The 19,971-nt window shown below is 38.4% G+C and overlaps 2 protein-coding genes and 1 pseudogene across 3 annotated transcripts in view; all 3 read left to right on the top strand.

The window, feature by feature from the left end:
- The window catches only part of LOC134750469 (disintegrin and metalloproteinase domain-containing protein 12-like), a 96,384-nt gene extending 86,384 nt beyond the window's left edge, over window positions 1-10,000 (top strand). For both annotated transcript variants that reach the window (XM_063685629.1, XM_063685630.1), the window contains 2 exons: window positions 487-616; window positions 3,994-10,000. In XM_063685629.1, the coding sequence (XP_063541699.1) occupies window positions 487-616; window positions 3,994-6,214 (2,351 nt within the window). In that variant the 3' untranslated portion in view covers window positions 6,215-10,000. The remainder of the gene's footprint in view (window positions 1-486; window positions 617-3,993) is intronic.
- Window positions 1-16,137, top strand: part of LOC134750558 (probable small nuclear ribonucleoprotein Sm D2) — a 119,115-nt gene extending 102,978 nt beyond the window's left edge. Inside the window, exons 2-4 of the mRNA XM_063685766.1 lie at window positions 14,879-14,958; window positions 15,043-15,295; window positions 15,822-16,137. Of these exons, the coding sequence (XP_063541836.1) occupies window positions 14,957-14,958; window positions 15,043-15,295; window positions 15,822-15,926 (360 nt within the window). The 5' untranslated portion in view covers window positions 14,879-14,956 and the 3' untranslated portion in view covers window positions 15,927-16,137. The remainder of the gene's footprint in view (window positions 1-14,878; window positions 14,959-15,042; window positions 15,296-15,821) is intronic.
- On the top strand, window positions 11,752-13,902 carry LOC134750615 (heat shock protein 68-like; annotated as a pseudogene).
- Window positions 16,138-19,971: the final 3,834 nt, after the last annotated feature.

A 19,971-nucleotide genomic window follows, 5' to 3' on the forward strand; every position in this document is an offset into this window, starting at 1 on the left:
TTTAAAATAAATTATTTTACACCATGCATTGAATAAAGCACCAGAAAATTAATAGATAAACGTAGACAGCAGTTATTTTTAGACACAATTTCCATTTTAAAACTCGTATAAAACTATAAAGAGTAGGTAATTTGATTGTGACGTCACATGCTAGTGTTTCATATAAATTCCGTACTAGCAATATCGTTTTGACAGTTCGAAAAAAGAAACCGATTTGACTAGTAGTCAAATACCGAGAGTATCGAGATCTTGCTGCGCGGGTTTTGCGAACTATCCGCACCCCGCAGAAACCCGCGGAGCAAGAAGATGTTGATACAATTCCTCCCCAGTCTGCTTGTGATCACGAACGTACCATCACGTTCGAAACGTCAAATAAACGTAAGTTTTTACGCGATTAAGTCCCGCGTTAGGTTAAAATTATGAGTGAAAATCGTGTTAGTTTAAATCAATATAGATTACTTATTTACATTATTGTTTTCTCCACAGTACAAAGAAACTTCATGGTGGTGATGTACGTGATATTCCTCGGCATCATTCCGGGCATCCTTCTGGTGCTCCTCCTCGTGTACTACTCCCGCCACAACGTCCTCCTCTGGTGGAAGAAGCCCCGCAAATCGTACGTACACACTCCCTCCATGTCCCTTCCTAACTTCACTACTTTGGGTAAATGGCTAAAAAATGATGATAAAAGTAGTGTTAAAAAATTGGTTGTAGAAGAGGCGAGTGGTTCTAAGTATAAGTTGGTTGATGCGCCGCATTATGAGAATATATCTAGTGTTATAAATGCGGATAAAACGGTAATAGCTTCTGTGCAAGTAAAAACGGCTGTTGATAACAAGAAAAATAAAGAGACAGGCAAATTTAGTCGGAAAATAAATAAAGAAGATATTGTTATGGCTGATTGTAATGTTGTTGCTAAATTAGATGTTAAAATTAAACCTAAAGCTGATTTAACTAAGAAATTGGCAAAAAATAACGCCAAATACTCAAATATTCATGACCTACATAAACCTAAGGTAGAAATTGTTAAGAATTTTGAATCACCAGTGACAGCTCAAAAAACTATAATTCTAAAATCTAATTTAAGCCCGAAGCCTGGCGGTAATCCTAAGCCTAATGTGAAACCGAAGTTGCCAGGCGAAAATAAACCTAAAGTGGAGATAATAAATACTGGTCTTGCTTCTACAACCAATGAGCTTGTGAACCAGAGGTCTAAGTTACGCAAAGTTACTAATTAGTGCTTTAGAAATCGTTGGGAGTGGAGTTAGTGACCATGCATGTTTTGTGGGATTTGTGGTTTGCGTTGTCGTCCAAATTAGCTTGTAAGACAATAAGTAGTTACCGCAATTTAAGTTGACACGAATGGAACGAATGGTATTTACGTACACATTAACGGTAGTACAAACAGCCCCTTATAATATAACCATTCCGGTCGCAGAAATCATCAAAGTAGTAACTAAATGTTAGATATGTCGTAACGGTGTCGTAACAGCTACTACACTTTGCGACTGTGTTAGTTTTGGTTACTTAGTGTGGTAACAGTGTGCACACAATGCGACCAGAATTGTTTCAGTAACTAAGTGTGGTCGCCGTGTGTACACTTTTCGGTCACAAAGTGTCGAAACATTTTTTTATACACTTTGCGTTCAGTTTGTAGCCAGCTCAATCTGTCGTAACCGCTGTTTCGAAACATTGTGACCGAAGAAAACTGGTAACAATGTGTCGACTCTTCCCCATTTCTGGTAGCGGTGTCGTAACGGCGACGACACTGCGACCGGAATTGTGACCGGAAAAAACGCTGTCGACACATTTGCGTCATAACGGCGACCGAAAATGATTGTATGGGGCAGCGCTCTTAACTGTCCGTCGGTGAACCTTATGCCTCTTGTAATAAGGTTTACGAACTGTCAATTAACAGTGTGGGCGATGGTATAAAAAAACCGGCCAAGTGCGAGAAGGACTCGCACACGAAGGGTTCCGTACCATTATCTATAAAAACGGTCACCCATCCAAGTACTGACCCCGCCCGACGTTGCTTAACTTCGGTCAAAAATCACGTTTGTTGTATGGGAGCCCCACTTAAATCTCTATTTTATTCTGTTTTTAGTATTTGTTGTTATAGCGGCAACCGAAATACATCATCTGTGAAAATTTCAGCTGCCTGGCTATCACGGTACATGAGATACAGCCTGGTGACAGACAGACGGACAGACGGCCAGACGGACAGCGGAGTCTTAGTAATAGGGTCCCATTCTTACCCTTTGGGTACAGAACTCTAAAAACAAAAATCAGGCGGGCCGTATGCTTGATTGCCACCGACGTGGTATAGGTAGCTATCACAGATTACGAGATACAGCCTGGTGACAGACGGACAGACGGACAGCGGAGTCTTAGTAATAGGGTCCCGTTTTTACCGTTTGGGTACGGAACCCTAAAAATAACACACATTAAACTAAAAATGCTAGTTGCGAGACCTCAACTTATAGTGCGTTAACGATTAGCTTTATTATTAAAAAAGTTTTTCTCATTGTATTATAACTATTATATTATCAATGTGGATAAAAATAAGCTTTAACATAACGGAATAGGGAGTAATACTGCAATGTTCTGGCGCCAGAGGCAGCACTATCACAAACCGTAAACGATAGAATAATTAATGTATACTATGCATTATGGTACAGTTTTTTGACAAGTTTTCACAGATTATTCGTTACGAGTAAATGACATTGATGCATCAAGGCGGTTTGTTTACAGTTTGTGCTAGTGGCGCCCCTACGCAAAGTTTTGCGTTATATTCCCTATTCACAATTAATTGTAAATTAGTCATTATGCCAAAGATTTACGAATGTTTTTATTAAAAGTGTAGATATTCTTCTATTAAATTTTTATAACATTTGTCTTTCTTCTTTTCCTTCTTCCTAAAATTGTTACCAGTTTTTTTAATAATCACAATTTAAAACCCTACAAACTAGCTTTAAATATTTCAACCACATATACAGATGTAGTGCATAAATTGTTTTCCATCGTATTTTCTCGGAAACGTTCGTATTTGTCATGCTACTTCACTCAACCTCAGTACTTTTTGTACCGAGACTGACTGAAATAGCAATTTAAGACACGTTCGTACGTTTCCGTGATAATACGATGGAAAATAATTATGCACTACAACTGTACATGTATTTTGTAAATTCCAAATGTTGTTTGGAGACCTGTACATATTTAGACACAAATTTAACATTAAAAAAAACTGGTACCTAGTATTGAATATATCTTTAGTTGGTGGTTTGGTTTTTCTGCACTGTGGTGAGTTGTTACACAAAATGTTTTAATTTACTAACACTGCATACTGCATGCTTTTGGGTTGAATTTTACGTATTTTTAAAATAAATTTTTTGACAGCGCATGTTTCTTATTAATATAATATTAACAGGGATAAGTTCGCCTTTGTACATTGTATACTTTCTGATTAATTGTATATCTTAACCTGTCTTATGTGCAATAAAGTGTTTACATACATACATACATACACACTTATATTAACGAGTTATTTCTTTTAATATTTTTATGTACTAATAAATTAGCATTTATATATTTTTTGTATGCATTGTGGTAATAAATTTTTAATGTGTAACTTGAAATTGCGTCTAAGTACAGTTTTCCTGCCATAAGGATGTAAATTTTGAAATCATTCTTATAGAATCTTATAATGTAGGCATTATGGGTGTCTTTAAAATATAATTCACATTTATGTGCATGTGAAAAAAAAACTTGGAAGAATTAGCATGTAAAAATTGTTTAGTTTTTCTTTTATGAAGTAAAAACTAAGCATTAGAATAGTTGAAAGAATTTACGAGTCCTATAATGATTTTTGAAGCTTAATATTAATTTTAGAAATTAACGCGTTGCGTATCTATCTCGGTTCCCTATATTTTAGACAGCATCCACTTTAAAATCCAACTAAGCATTTCATTAAAATATTTTGTATCTCCGTAGGGTTCAGTCACCAAAGAGCAGCCTCCAGCACCGCATCTCCCTCGGCGCGCACAAGCTGGCAGCCAACTTCACGCAACAACCCCCACCACCCCCCACCGCCAGGCCCGACGACATGAGCTCCAGCCTCCTCGATAACACCAGCCCCCCACCCGTCAACCCCACGGTCAACTTCTTCGGCAATTTCAAGGGCTTCTCTCTCACCCCTATCGACAAAGAGGAGGAAAAAGAACAAGTCAAGGAACCCATCAAAAGCGCGAAAATCACCCCCGTACATCGGAGTGGAAGCAACAGTAACAATTTAGTCAACCAAGGCGTTTTAAAACCTGTTCTTCGCAGCGCGCCGCCTTTACCGGTCGTCCCAAACAGTCCGAAGACCAGTCCGTCTATTAAAAGGACTAATAGCTCCGTCCAGAGGATCAAAGCGCTTATGAATGCTGAGAAGGAGGATAGCACCCCCGTCATGGCGACCCCGCCACCGCGGCCGGTCATATCCAGTCCTATACTAGAAGCCTCCACTTGTACCGCGAAGGAGTTGATCTCCCCGCTCGGCTCGAAGACTCTAGGCCCGGTGCGAGCGGCTCCGAATGTTCCAACTATAACACCAGATTTACCAAAAAGACCATTAAGCATGCACGCGAGTACGGTCCCACAGAAACCGCTGCCCGAAGAACCTAAGAAGGTCAAAGAAGGTATATCGTTAAACAGGATAGCTTCCTTTCTAAAACATGACAAGCCTAAGGAAAAGGAGCGCAATCCTGTTGAAAGAAGCCACTCGCTCCCAAAAAACCCTATCCATCAGATAAAAATACCAAAATCAGTAGATAAAGTTGCTCTAAGGAACCTGCAGATATCGAATCCTATATTACAGAAGGGAATAGAACTCCCAGTAACTACAGTACCGGTTGTGTCGGATTCTGAAGACGCGGAAGATCCTAAAGCGTTCGTGAATAGGACTCAAAGTATGAGAGCGGCTCCTGGCCTGCCTAAAGTGCCTTTACAAACTTTTGGCTCTATGAGGCAACCCTCAGGTGCCCCGCGACCTATTTCAGGAGTTGGCAGACCCACTGCCCCACCCCCTCCAGCACCTATAGAAGAAATTCCAGTCTACCAGAACCCTAAACCAATAGATCTTAAACAAACAGACTATGTTGACTGTATAGAAGAAAAACAAGCACCTCTCGCACATATAGATGAAGAGTCAGGCGATAATATCTATGCTATTATTGAGGAAAGCCCTGAGAAGCACTCTAAGCCCCTCCCTGGAGTCCCCCCGCCTATAAAAACAATACCCCAAGCACCACCTGTAGGATATAACACTCCCAAACCCATCCCATGTACTTCTGGGAGCACAGAAAGCATGGGCCTCCTTGGAGAGATCGTTGACGAGATTCAAAACAGAAACTTCGATTCTATATACTCGGCTTCTACTTTGAGAAAAAAGAAAGGGAGGGCGAAGGAAAATGAGGGTGACAGAGATAGCACGTATATGAACACAGCGCCGGAAAGCGTTTATAGCAACTCTGGAGGAAAAAGTGTCGCTTCTACCACTAGCAGTGGATACTTACATCCATCAGCAGTTAATGTACCTACGTATTTGAACAAAGATAAAGTAGATAATAAGCAGGAAGAAAAAGCGCCGCCTTCTCCAAAAGCGAACTCAAAAATACCACAATTCTCAAGACAAGTGACTCCTCCTAATTTAAAGACTTTTAAAACAGTCCCACAGTCACCTAAAGTTGCAAATAAAATAAATCAGAAAATAACGAATAGTCCAGATGTGGTCTCAAGCTGTGCTGTGGCTGACAAAACTGTTAAAGCACCCGATGTTATAAATAACAATAAAATAAGTGATACTCCAAAAGTAGCTGCAAAACCTAGCATCACAGCTAAACTGAACGACAATAGACCACCTTTGCGACCCGCACCGGCTGTCGATAAGAAACCAACAATCAAACCTACACTAAAACCGGTCGCTAATATAAATAAACCTCAAATAAACCGTACAAATTCCAAAGTAGACTCTAACATAGCTGCCATAGCAGACAACATGAATAAAAACAAACCTAAAGTGGTCCCAAAGCCTACGGGACTGCAAAGAACAGACTCGAATGTAAAGCCTAACGCTAGTAGGCTGACGTCTAAACCGTCAAACGTCGCCAGTCTGCAGCAGAAGTTTGAAAATAGAAAATCGATCGGCAAAGAGCCGGTAGCTAAGAAATAAAGTATTACTGCTATCGTTTTGTATGGCTTGAACAGTTTTATTACGCGGCGAATTTTTGCATCGATTCAACCAGCGCTGCACGAATCCAAAAAAAAAATATACTTGAAGACCTTAATAAATTAACAATTTATTTCCATTGTGTTACCAATATGAATATTCAATTTATATAAAATAATTTAATTGCACAATGTAATCTATTAAATTAAGCCTTAACTATATACGAAAACTTTATCCATCGGCTTTGAGTCTTAATTTATCAACAATTTAATTGATTCCACTTTGTAACGAATATTTATTATTATAGGTAACGTTCGTTAAACAATGGAATCAATTAATTTGTTAAACTAAGTTTTTACTTCTTTTATAAAACCATCAATGATGAAGCGCGACTGTATCTCTGCAAAACGTCGAGACAATGTGAATGACTTTAAGCATATACATAATACATAAGTAAGGAAACAAGTGGCAGCTAAGAAACAAATACATCTAGTCTGATAGTAAGTAAACCGACACAGACAATTCGACATAACTCTGTAATTTCCCGATACTAAAATGACACTTACCTATTAGTACGTCTACTTACGGTTTAATTAATTTCGGTGTGTAACAAAAAAATACTCTCGTTACATAATGAAATAGATTTCAGTTATGAAACTTGTGAATAAACTTCAGCATTTTTTTCCTTTTGTATCTTACATAACGTGTCAGTCATATTTTGTGTGTTTTTCTCATGTCCTTTATGAAATAATCAATATAATTGCTGGTTGCCCAAGAACAATTTGTGTGACGCGTCATTCTAATAATTTTTTGTCAAAATATCACTTTCTGGCACAAAATAAATATACAAACATGAGCTTCATAGTTTATTTCGATAAACATCATTTTAGTAACGGGAATCTATCGAGTTTACGTTATTAGATTTAACGGAATATTTTTGGAATATTAACCATATTTGACATTATTTTAATGTAATATAGCCTATTTAACTCAGTGTTCATATTTTGATAGTGGAAAAGCATTTTGAAGAATAGATAATTATTAAAATTAAAGTGTATAAACGTCTTAATATATTTCGGTTAAGATTTCTATGGATTTTAACTGCTACCTGATGATTTGTAAGCATTTTAAAATTGCAGTAAAATTCATACGAAAATAGGATAATTTAAGAGATCTCTGTAAATAATTAAGTTGTAATTTTGTAAATTTTCTTTGGCGTTTGTGATTTTCAACATGAAGTGTCTTAAAGTCGTACATACAATAAATGGTTTAATTGTATTATTATGAAGACTATAAGTAACGTTTGTGAGTTAAAGATATACATTTAGATGTGTGTTTGTTGAAAACAGTATAAAGTTATCACTTTAGCAGAGATATGAAGTGACTGATAATCCCAGTACAAATTTTTGTCACTATTAAACCCATTCATTTTGTCGAGTCGGACTAAGCTAACTCTGCATGGCTTTTGCAATGACAAAGTGTGGCAATACCATCATTAATGTCAATTTTCTATAAAAACATGAGGTTTATAACGACACTCCTCACTTTGTTCCGTTGAAGTCGATGCACAATTAGGTTAGACGAACTTTAGACACCAATTCATTCAATTTGTATAGAGATTACCAGTTTTTATTAACTGTTGTCTCTGGTGATAGTAACATTATGTTTCCATGCCTACTTTCTTTTTTCATCCTCAGTCTGGTGCTAAGGTAATCAATAGTTTATTTCTATACGACAGTTGTATTCTATCTAATTAACTTTTTTTTTTTTTTGGCATGACACATGATACATGTAATGTGTTGTGAGATTCGATGTAACTTTAAAATAGAAATATCTAAATCGAAATAAATGTCATATACGAACGAAAAATGAGCAAAGCCTCCAGTGTCCAGAGCTGGAATCGAACCAGCGTACCCCGTTTACCGTACAGGTGGCTGAACAGCTCGGCTATCCGGTCACGGTGGCATGGGTCGAAATTTCACAAGTATATGTATATTTTCATAGAAAATAATTTAATCTGTTCTTATAGTAATATCTAAATCGTAATAAAATGTATATCCCTTTTTTTTAGATTACAAATTTTATAATCTCAAAAGTAGTGGTAACTTTTTTCCTCCTAAATCAAATCTAAACTATGCACTGAATTATAGTATTGTTATATATACTTTGTTTAGGTCGGCAGGTGCACCTGCCGCGTGTGGACGAGGGATCCTCTCTCGCATAGGACTATATACAGCCACGAACGCAAGTGTCGTCACCAGGATGCTGCTTAAAACATTTGGCACAGATGAAAAGGCTTACTATTTTTATATATACCTACATATTATTGTACTAGCATTTCTGAAGAAAAAGTTAATTACCACTATAGTGTACTTTTGAGGTTAGAAAAATTCTAATCTTAAAAAAAAACGGGATATTATTTTCATGTAGTCGTGATATTCCAATTCCCACTGCCAGATTGTTGTATATGTATAAATCAGATGGTGCTGACGTGACGTCACAAAATGGAAAGTAATTATTTTCATAACTTAAGCACATAATTTATATTCCATTACATCGAAATTAGTACTTGCAATGTATGTGTAACACAACAGGAGACTAAACTAAGATATGGGTTTGAAAATATTAGTTAGTTAAGGCCTTAATCCGCCTTACTTATTCTTTAGCAATTTAGATATTCCATTGCGTAACGAAAAATAACTTATTTAATTTGTGGTAATGTATTTGGTTACACAACGGAATCGATTAAAATGTAGACAAATTAAGGCATTAACTAGCGTTTTTCAACTAATCAAATTCTGATTTTTGGATCATTAAGAATATAAGGATAAAATGTATGGAAGCAAATTACAAATAGGTAATTAATGAATGTGTATATAATACTTAAATTAGAAATTATTAATTATTTTGGCTTTTATGGCGATATCTTATGAAGACTGAACCCGTCGAAGAAATTAAAGTGATGCTTTAGCTGCTTATAGATATTATTCCAAATAAGTATTTACAGAAATATAAATGGCAAGCAATGTGACTGTATTTTACTAAATCGCACTGAAGAATGGTGAAAGATTCGCATTTATATTATTTGGGGTGTTTTAAAAAGGTTGAGACCTGTGTATGAAGGTTCAATACCTAATTTTATAACATTCATGTTTATCATTGATATAATGTCATCTATACTTTTCTAACCTAATTATGATCATTAGATTCGACGGAATATTTATGGAGCTTTTGATTGTTAGAAAAGGATAGCTGTTATATATGCGGCGATAACCAGTGAGTTCAAATATTTTTCCATGAATACCTTTTTTTATTTTGCCATCTATACCCAGTGTTTTTGTGTAATATGTTGAAACAGAAATAACATCATAAGTCTGTGCTACTTCTGTTTCTCCATAGGTTTTGCTAAGTGAGCTCGAAAAGTACATAACTAGTTATAAATACAACCAAAGAATAAATAAGTGCGTTTCACAATTTGACAGCTAACGTGATGTTTGGTTGATTATAATATAATAAATAAGCTTATTTTATACTCAAGACTGTGAAACATTCACATATTGTTTAAAAAAGCACTAAGTTACTTTGACCTTAAGCCACTTTGCGCCACTTGCACCATCCCACTAACCCGGAGTTAACCCCGGGTTAGTCGGATGGTGCAAGTGACGTTTAGTCATTTCACATTTGTAGGAAATGTTACTTAAATGTAAATAATGGTCACTTTATAACCTAAGTCTTTCTTTGGTTCCAAGTGACGCGGATGTTTTTGAAAATACACCAAATTTAAACTTATCTTTTGTTTTATTTTGCCAACTATCCAACCACTGACCTATTGACATACTTTAACTACCACCAAGCCACTCAACTATAGTCCAAGAGTTCAATAGGTACGTAATTATTAATTAAGTATCAATAAGTACCAATGTTCTTATCACTATTGTCTTGGTTTTGTCGGAGTTTTTTCTACCATTATGGGCATATGTTGCCTTACCATACAACCATTTTCGGTCGCCGTTGTAAGTTGTAAATGTATTAATGTCCTAATATTATATTAAACAATCTGGCAAACCCAATTTGTCAGTGAATAAGAAGAAAAAAACCGGCCAAGTGCGAGTCGGACTCGCTCACCGAAGGTTCCGTACTTTTTAGTATTTGTTGTTATAGCGGCAACAGAAATACATCATCTGTGAAAATTTGAACTGTCTAGCTATCACGGTTCGTGAGATACAGCCTGGTGACAGACGGACAGCGGAGTCTTAGTAATAGGGTCCCGTTTTTACCCTTTGGGTACGGAACCCTAAAAACAATACTCATAAGACAAAGACAGTATGATTCTCTCTATCTAGGTACATATATGTTTGAAATGAGACAGTCCCTCGCCAAACTATATACACATGTAGTGTAGGTACTATATTGAAATTAATTCTAAGACGTAATGCTAGGTCACAGGCATAGTTTTTTTTTCTTGTTATGGCTTTTGTTAGGTTAGCCAATGTCAGGTCGTAAAGGAATTAAAAGTTAGGGAAAGAACACCGCGTCCGCCGCGCCCGAAGTTTCCCCCAGGCATAGTTTGTATTCGAGAATTTTCTAGAAACTGCAAATCCCGCGTTCCCGCGTTATCGAGAAGGGTGCATTCTCTTTTCGACATACGTAAACACAGATAGCGCTATCTTGTACTGTCGCTGGAGATTAACATTCATGACGTAAATGGGTCGGTGTTACCAGACTAAAAAGTAAAATTTCTGCAAATCACGAGTATTTCATAGTTGTCCTACTATGAAATACTCGTATCCAATTATTATACCACAATTAATTTTCATTATACCCACGTGTTAAGTAAACAAATAATAATTAAAACACTGATTTACTATGCATTATGAGAGTAGAAGAGTAAGAACTCTAACACATTTCTTTTAGTCAATAAAATCAATTATCCTGTTAACACAATGAATCCTTGTTACCTAATTATAAAGTATCAGAAATTCGCTTGAAGTGTCACTGCTGAATTTGCAAACATTCAAACATCCATATGATATGTTCACTTTCTTTCTACCAGGCGAGCTGTATGCTTGTTTGCTACTGGAGTCCTGGAGTATAAAACATTATATGAAGTCTTGTGTTGGAAGAAAACTTATTTCATTACAAATAACAAAATTATTTACATAGACTCACTCGTACACGTATAATATCTGACAGAATCCAATATCACTGATTGAAATCAATCTAGGCACATTATCAATATTGGAATCTATCCTATTCTTTTTGATTTGTTACCTTAAATAAATTTGAATAATGTAACTTATTTCAAAATATTTTCAAAAGTTAGGTTTTTTTTATTCGCCTGGTATTACTACAAGATCAGCCGTTCTTTTCATACTCACTGCAAATCGATTGTCTACCTTGCTCTACAACCCCGAACAGTCGAGAACCGGCATCGACCGCATTGGCCGCCGAACAGCTGCCGAGAAAAATCTAGAAAATTCTGGGCCGTGATTGGCCGTTAACCGAGGGGTATATAAGCCACCGCGCGTTGGCGGGAACTCAGTATAAAACTAAACACGAAAGCGAACGAACGAAGTTGAGTGGTGAAAACCTATCGAGTTATTACGACATATCTCTTGTATCAAGTCAAGAAGTTATTGAAGTTAAAATAATCTAATAAAAATGCCAGCTGTAGGAATCGATCTTGGAACGACTTATTCCTGTGTGGGGGTTTACCAGCACGGAAATGTGGAGATCATCGCGAACGACCAGGGCAACCGAACCACACCATCCTACGTCGCGTTCACGGACACCGAGCGACTCATCGGCGATGCTGCGAAGAACCAAGTCGCACTAAACCCGAACAACACGGTGTTCGACGCAAAACGACTTATTGGACGCAAATTTGATGATCCGAAGATTCAACAGGATATGAAACACTGGCCGTTTAAAGTCGTCAGCGATTGTGGGAAGCCTAAGATTCAGGTTGAATTCAAAGGGGAGACGAAGAGGTTCGCGCCGGAGGAAATCAGCAGCATGGTTTTGACGAAGATGAAGGAGACTGCAGAAGCTTATTTAGGCTCAACCGTGCGGGACGCCGTCATCACAGTCCCGGCTTATTTCAACGATTCTCAAAGACAAGCTACAAAGGACGCGGGTGCTATAGCAGGTTTGAATGTTTTGAGAATTATTAATGAACCTACCGCAGCTGCGCTCGCGTACGGTTTAGACAAAAACTTGAAAGGAGAGCGCAATGTGCTTATTTTCGATCTCGGCGGAGGCACTTTCGACGTATCCATCCTTACCATCGACGAGGGCTCTCTGTTTGAAGTAAAAGCCACCGCCGGCGATACCCATCTTGGAGGCGAGGACTTTGACAACAGACTTGTAAATCACCTCGCTGATGAATTCAAACGGAAATACAAGAAGGATTTGCGAGGTAACACTAGAGCACTGCGTCGCTTGAGGACGGCCGCGGAGCGAGCGAAGCGCACCCTTTCATCTAGCACCGAAGCGACGATAGAGATAGATGCGTTGTACGAAGGCATCGACTATTACACTCGCATTTCTAGGGCGCGTTTTGAAGAGCTCAACTCCGACTTGTTCAGAGGAACTCTAGAACCGGTCGAGAAAGCTCTACGCGACGCGAAATTGGATAAGAGCCAAATCCAAGACGTAGTTCTCGTCGGCGGCTCGACTCGCATACCGAAGATCCAGAACCTTCTACAGAATTTCTTCGGCGGCAAGCAGTTGAATCTATCAATCAATCCTGATGAAGCTGTAGCATACGGAGCAGCAGTCCAAGCAGCTATTCTCAGCGGATCGAACGATTCAAGAATCCAAGATGTTCTGTTGGTCGACGTATCACCATTGTCTCTCGGCATCGAGACCGCCGGCGGAGTCATGACCAAAATCATCGAGCGCAACTCTAAAATTCCGACCAAACAATCCCAAACCTTCACAACTTATTCCGACAACCAGCCAGCTGTCACTATTCAAGTTTACGAAGGCGAGCGTGCTATGACAAAAGAACAACCTATTAGGCACGTTTGACTTAACTGGGATACCGCCGGCACCTAGAGGTGTTCCTAAAATCGACGTCACCTTCGACATCGACGCTAATGGCATCTTAAATGTTTCTGCGAAAGAAAACAGCACGGGACGAAGCAAGAACATCGTCATCAAGAACGACAGAGGTAGATTGTCTCAAGCGGATATCGACAGAATGCTAGCAGAGGCGGAACGATACAAAGACGAAGACGAGAAGCAAAGGAAGCGAGTAGCAGCCAGGAACCAACTGGAAGCTTACGTCTTCAGTGTGAAACAAGCTTTGGATGACGCGGGAGACAAATTGAGCGAGCAGGACAAGAATACCGCTCGCAGCGAGTGCGAGGAGGCGCTACGATGGCTGGATAATAACTCGCTAGCGGAAGTCGATGAGTATGAGCATAAATTGAAGGAGGTGCAGAGGGTGTGCTCGCCAGTTATGACCAAGATGCATGGTGGCAACCAAGGAGGTATGCCCGGCGGTATGCCAGGAGGCATGGGAGGTATGGGAGGCAGGAACGACGGTCCCACCATTGAAGAAGTCGACTAAACATCTAGATTAATATCTATCAGGATTTTCAACCATGGATTGTAAGCCTAGGAGAAGCAGAATCGAAGGCCCCACAATCGAAGTCAAGTAAACATCTATTTGAGTTTCCAAATTCATTTAAAGGGCCCTTCACACTCATGCGCGAATCGCGGCTTTGCGCCGTGATTCGCGCATGAGTGTGGAGGGGCCTTAATTCAAAGACGTGATAAAAGACAGTTATTTTTATTAGAATAAATTTGTTTGAGTTCCAAACGTAAATATTTTGTTTTATTTTACTGCAGTAGTCTGTAGAGGGCCCTCCACACTCGTGCGCGAATCGCGGCGCGAAGCCGCGAACGCGAGTGTGGAGTCTAGTTCGCTAATCACCGAAATCGACTCCACACTCGCGTTCGCGGCTTCGCGCCGCGTAGTGTAGTGTAGAGGGCTCTTGTGACCATACTTACATTCAAAAGCCTAACACACCATCGCACCGCACCGCGACCTTGGAGCAGTTCTGGGAATAGGTATGGGTAGTACTGGCGTGGGCTTCTACACTGTCGCACCATTACAATACTCTTTGGTCGCACCGTACCGTCAAAACGGTGCGATCCTTCCTACCTTGCAGACTGCCGCACACGTGCCAAAAAAAAAAAATGAAAAACATGGAAATATGGACACTTGGCAACACCGTTTTGTCGGTTCGGTGCGATAACGTGGAAGCCCACGCCAGTACTACCTATTCCTAAAACTGCTCTAAGGTCGCGGTGTGGTGCGATGGTGTGGTACGCCCATTAAACCGCTCCAGCTACGCGGCGCGAAGCCGCAAACGCGAGTGTGTAGTCGATTTCGCTGATTAGCGAACTAGACTCCACCCTCGCGTTCGTGGCATCGCGCCGCGATTCGCACACGAGTGTGGAGGGCCCTTTACGAAAGACGATAGTCGCAGTTTTCCTATGAAGACACTTGCCGTTTCTCACGTATAGCGGCGTCCCTCTTGTTAGTCACTAAATTAGATAGTGTAATAAGCTCTTTATGACTTATGACAAGAGCCCTGGCAACACTAACGCGGGACGGGACGTTATTATATTACGTTATCTGTGGCACACAACAAGCGCGTTATCGAGGCGATTACTTCTGATTTGTGCATTTTTCTTGTATTTTTCAACAAATTTAGATCCACAACTATCATAATGTAAGTGATTAACTACTATACTTATTAATTAAACCATAAATTTTGTTTAATTGATGTTAATACATGAGACTTTCCTACTTTAAGGGCAACCACGGCCAAGCCACGCTCGGAGATGACTTTGGAAGAGTTAGCTAAGATTGAGGAGGAAGAATTCAGCACAGGTCCTCTCTCCGTGCTAACACAGTCCGTGAAGAACAATACTCAAGTTCTGATCAACTGCAGGAACAATAAAAAGTTGTTGGGCCGTGTCAAGGCCTTCGACCGGCATTGTAACATGGTTCTTGAAAATGTAAAGGAAATGTGGACTGAAGTGCCGAGGACTGGTAAAGGAAAGAAGGTAAGCAGATTCATTTAAAAAAAAGTTAGGGTAAGGTCCTTAAAGTGCTGAAATAGTTTGAGGTTATGTTGGATGTTAATTATTTACTAGCAATTTTTTGTACATTTGTCTGGTTCTCGAGAAAAATATACCATAGGTTACTTGTTGATACAATTACGATTAGAAATCAAACTGAAACAAAAAGCAAACCACTTTGCCGTTCGTTCGTCGTTTTACCTAAGGCAGATAACGAAATTTCGATTGTCGCGATAGGCCCTCGGACTAAAACTGGCAAAGAATGTATCTTACGCTTTTGAACTTCACATTTTTATTTAAATTTGTTTGTGTTATGGGCTTTTCTGCCAAGTTGCTAGTTGCTAGAAAGAAATACTTGAAAGATTATTTTTTTCCTTGCATTTAGGTAGTTAGCCCTGCATTTTGAATTAAAAGGTTTACGACATCCTATCTTTAAGCTCAAAGTAGCTTTAGATTATAAGTAAATAAAAGGCTATAATGTATATTTAACATATTGTGACATCATTTTCAGGGCAAAGCTGTTAACAAGGACAAGTTCATTTCCAAGATGTTCCTCCGCGGAGACTCTGTCATCCTGGTTCTAAGGAATCCTCTCGCCACCGCTGCGGGAAAGTAAACTAAGTTTAAGGTACCAAAGTCATCTATTGTCAAAAAGCCACAATTTTCTAACCCGCTATCAATATCTAAATGTAATTTAAATAATGTGGTGAATTAAAAAAAAATGAGATTCCAATATAATTTTATTTCAACCAATTTTCATGTGGTTGTTTTGCAATGGATGCATTAGATGTAATTTTATAAGTTTCAATATAAGGTTTATAATTATTCCTTTTTGTTTTATTGAAATCTTTAACCTCTAGCCGCCCACGAATCAAAACTTGCCAAGACAAATGCAATTTTGATTTGTCAAATTAAAGATTCAAAATACAATGGAACGGGAGACCTTTTTATGGGCCTCTGGCCGGCTAGAGGCAAGCCTATGTTCCAAAAATATTTTTACACGGCCTCACCCACGAATCAAAACTTGCCAAGACAAATGCAATTTTGATTTGTCAAATTAAAGATTCAAAATACAATGGAACGGGAGACCTTTTTATGGGCCTCTGGCCGGCTAGAGGCAAGCCTATGTTCCAAAAATATTTTTACACGGCCTTGTCACAGAATAACTAATAGTACTACCGTACAGAAAATTCACTCCTTCACAAAAGCCAGATTTAGGTATAAAATTATACCTACACTCGCCGCCTGCAAGCAAAATTGAAACTTTTAACCGCGCACGAACCCTGAATCTTCTTTGCGCGCCGCAGTTTTATGACCGAGCTCCGAGTGTCGGCACGGGGTTGTCACTTGACAAGTTTTTGTAACCTACTGATTTATTATTTTTAAGATAAATATGTAGGAATTACAAACGTTGATTCTGTAAACATAAAATTTTTAGCCGGAGATAGTATGTCTGATTCTCACGGAAGTAGGTATGCCACAGAAGTATGTATGTATGTATGTAAACACTTTATTGTACATAAGACAGATTACAAACACAATAAAACACCAAAAAAATATACAATGTACAAAGGCGGACTTATCCCTATAAGGGATCCCTAGAAGTACTTATTCCTTTGAAAATATGTCGGTCAATATAGTCCGGAATTTAAAAAAAAGGTTTTTTCTGCTTCCTTGTTCTTCCGTTTATTCAGACATCCGTAAACAGAACATTATCTTTTATACAGATTAGATCGCGATTTAGGTTTCGAAGCCATTGCTTATTTACAATTTTGCGCGAGCGCCACGTGACACGACTATCGTGCGAGCCGAGCGGCAGCCCACTACCATACACCGTCTCGGGCGGTGCGCCGGCCAAATATACCTAAACTGCGCAGTGACACCCCCCTGGCCTTGTCTTGTAATGATGTTGCGAACTCAATTGCACCATACAAGACATTATGAAGCCCTCGCAACCACTTCTGCTGTTGTCTGTGACTTACAAACAAACGAGTTTAATTGTTAAATGCATTTATGAGTATTATATTAATATTATAAGTTTTTTTGCCTTACAACATATTTAAATCAATACTTCTATAGGTAGGTAAGAGTGCAATACTAAGCATAGTTTTTTCTTACGTACAAAAATACTTATTTATTTATGTTAAGGAGAACCAACAGCTATACACTTACAATAAACAACAAGATTAAAACAGGAAGCCAATTACAGGAACTCACAGGTAGTAACAAAATATTCAATTTTAAACTAATGCTAACACTTACGCACACACACATGCGTACAAAAAAGAGAGAAAAAATAACATAAAATAAAAAACATACCAAATTGAAAATTAATGGCGATGGAAGCCTTACAATAATCCTAAGTTTTGAACACTTAGTTCATTAGCCCCTCTAGGGGCTTCTACTTATAGGTATACTTATTCAATAACAACAGAGGTCACATAGTTCCAGATAAAAAACACTCTAAAGTAAAATTGATCAGATTCAAATGAAGAATACATATTTAGTGACAAGGCGCCAATACACTAAGTTGATAAATTCCATGCATTTCATCGCGTAATGAAAACGAAACAAAAAAAAAAAAAAAAGATTACATCTACGAGTAACATTACATTAATAGAAATGTCGCTCACATAAAACACCGCTCAACCAAACTATGCCTCACATTAGGAACTTTACAGTTGAATATATCGATATCAAGTTCTTTCGATAGCTCATTTAGCCTTCGACTCGCGCGAACCAGGAAGCTATTCTGTCTATATTTGGAGGATGCAGTCTTAACAGATATTGGGGGATGGTACCTTTTAGAGCGATAGGGGGTAATAAAAGAAAAGGTAATAAAAGAAAGAAATACTGCTAGCTATATCTAAATGCACAAAACAGTTCTGTTATATAGATGCTGAAAACACAGCCTCTACTGGTAAAGGAATGTATAATCTCTATGTAAATTTAATAGCAAGCTCCAAAAAAATTTTCACATCACCTATTCGAAAGAAGGTTTTTTTGTGTTTTTTGTGACACTTTTCTGTTCTAGGACACAATTTTTTTTCTTTTTTGCATACAATTGTTTTAGGTTAAATAATATTTTGGAACATATAACAATGTCCTCTTAGGTGATGTGAAAAACAGTATGTAGCAAAATTATTTCCACCTTGGGTGTTAACACTTTAATTGTATTTTAGAATCCCTCGCTACGCTCAGGATTCAATTATATTATAATCCTTTCCTTCGTTCAGGATTCAATGTACATCCCACCCTCGCCGTAAATATGTAATTTTGCTCCCTTGTGACACAATCTACTAATGTAAATACTAATTATATTGCCGAAATTATTTATTAACATTTACATTAATACCAACTTTTCACAGCTTTGACCTTTGATTGAGGAACTCATTAGTTGTAGAAGCGAGACTAGCATTTATTATTTCTGGCTTAGCCTGTTAGGTTTTGGGCTGACGCCTGGTTTAGGACTTACACTAGGTTTCTGACTAACAGCAGGTTTAGGTCTATTTACGGGTGACATTTTACTATTCTTAAGCACTGCAAGTTCTTTATTTAATAAAATAAATAAATAAAAAAGCCTTTTATTTCTGGGTTGAAACTTAATCTAAATTTTTCTAAATGTCTAATATCTAATGATCACTCCAGAACCCTCCTAAGAGGTATAGGCCTCTTCCAGAATCTGCCACTTTCTTCGGTCTTGGGCCTCCCATATCCAGTTGGCCCCCACTGTTTTAATTATGTCGTCCGACCATCGTGCCAATGGCCGTCTTCTCTTCCTCTTTCCGTCTGGACCTTTCCAGGCCGTTGTGTGAAAAGTCCACCTCTCGTCTTGGAGTCTGGCAACATGGCCAGCCCATCTCCATTTTTGTTTCTGGGCCTGGCTTAGTGCGTCTATAAGCTTAGTTTTTTCTCGGATTATGGAATGTCTGATCTTGTAAATTTTTCTTATTTTAAGTATACTCCGTTCCATGCCCCTTTGGCATGAAACTATCGTCCTTTTGGCCTTTGAAGTGAATTTCCATGTTTGGCATGCATAGATCATTGTTGGGAGTATGCACATATCCATTACCTTCTTCTTAAGCTTGATAGGTAGGTCGCTTTTTAGGGTTTCTTTTAGACTCCAGTACTTATTCCAGGTGTTTTTAGTTCTTCTCTCAATTTCCTGTTCGTTTGCATTTGGGTTGAAGCTTACTTGTTGTCCCAGGTATATGTATTGGTCGACATACTCTATATTTTCATTTTTTATAGTTATCTGATTTTTGTTGCTATTTGACATAACTTTAGTTTTGCTATAATTCATTTCAAGTCCAACTTTTTTGCTCTCTATGTTCAATGTGTTCATCATATATTCTAAGTCTTTACTACTTCTTGCAAACAGGGCCAGATCATCCGCAAATCTTAGATGTGTCAGGTTTTTTCCTCCAATATTTATGCCAAGTGATTTCCAATCTAGCTGTCTGAAAACTGATTCTAGCACGGCTATAAAAATTCTTGGGGATAGTGGGTCTCCCTGCCTTACCCCTCTCTTAATGGGAAATGATGGGCCAATTTTGTCAAGTTGTATTTTGCTGGTACTATTCATGTAAATGTTTTTAATTACTGTTATGTAGGTGTTGTGAACTTGTTGGTTTTCTAGTGTTTCCCAAATGGCTGAATGT

Source organism: Cydia strobilella, chromosome 20, assembly GCF_947568885.1.
Source record: "Cydia strobilella chromosome 20, ilCydStro3.1, whole genome shotgun sequence".
In the NCBI taxonomy this organism is placed as follows: domain Eukaryota; kingdom Metazoa; phylum Arthropoda; class Insecta; order Lepidoptera; family Tortricidae; genus Cydia; species Cydia strobilella.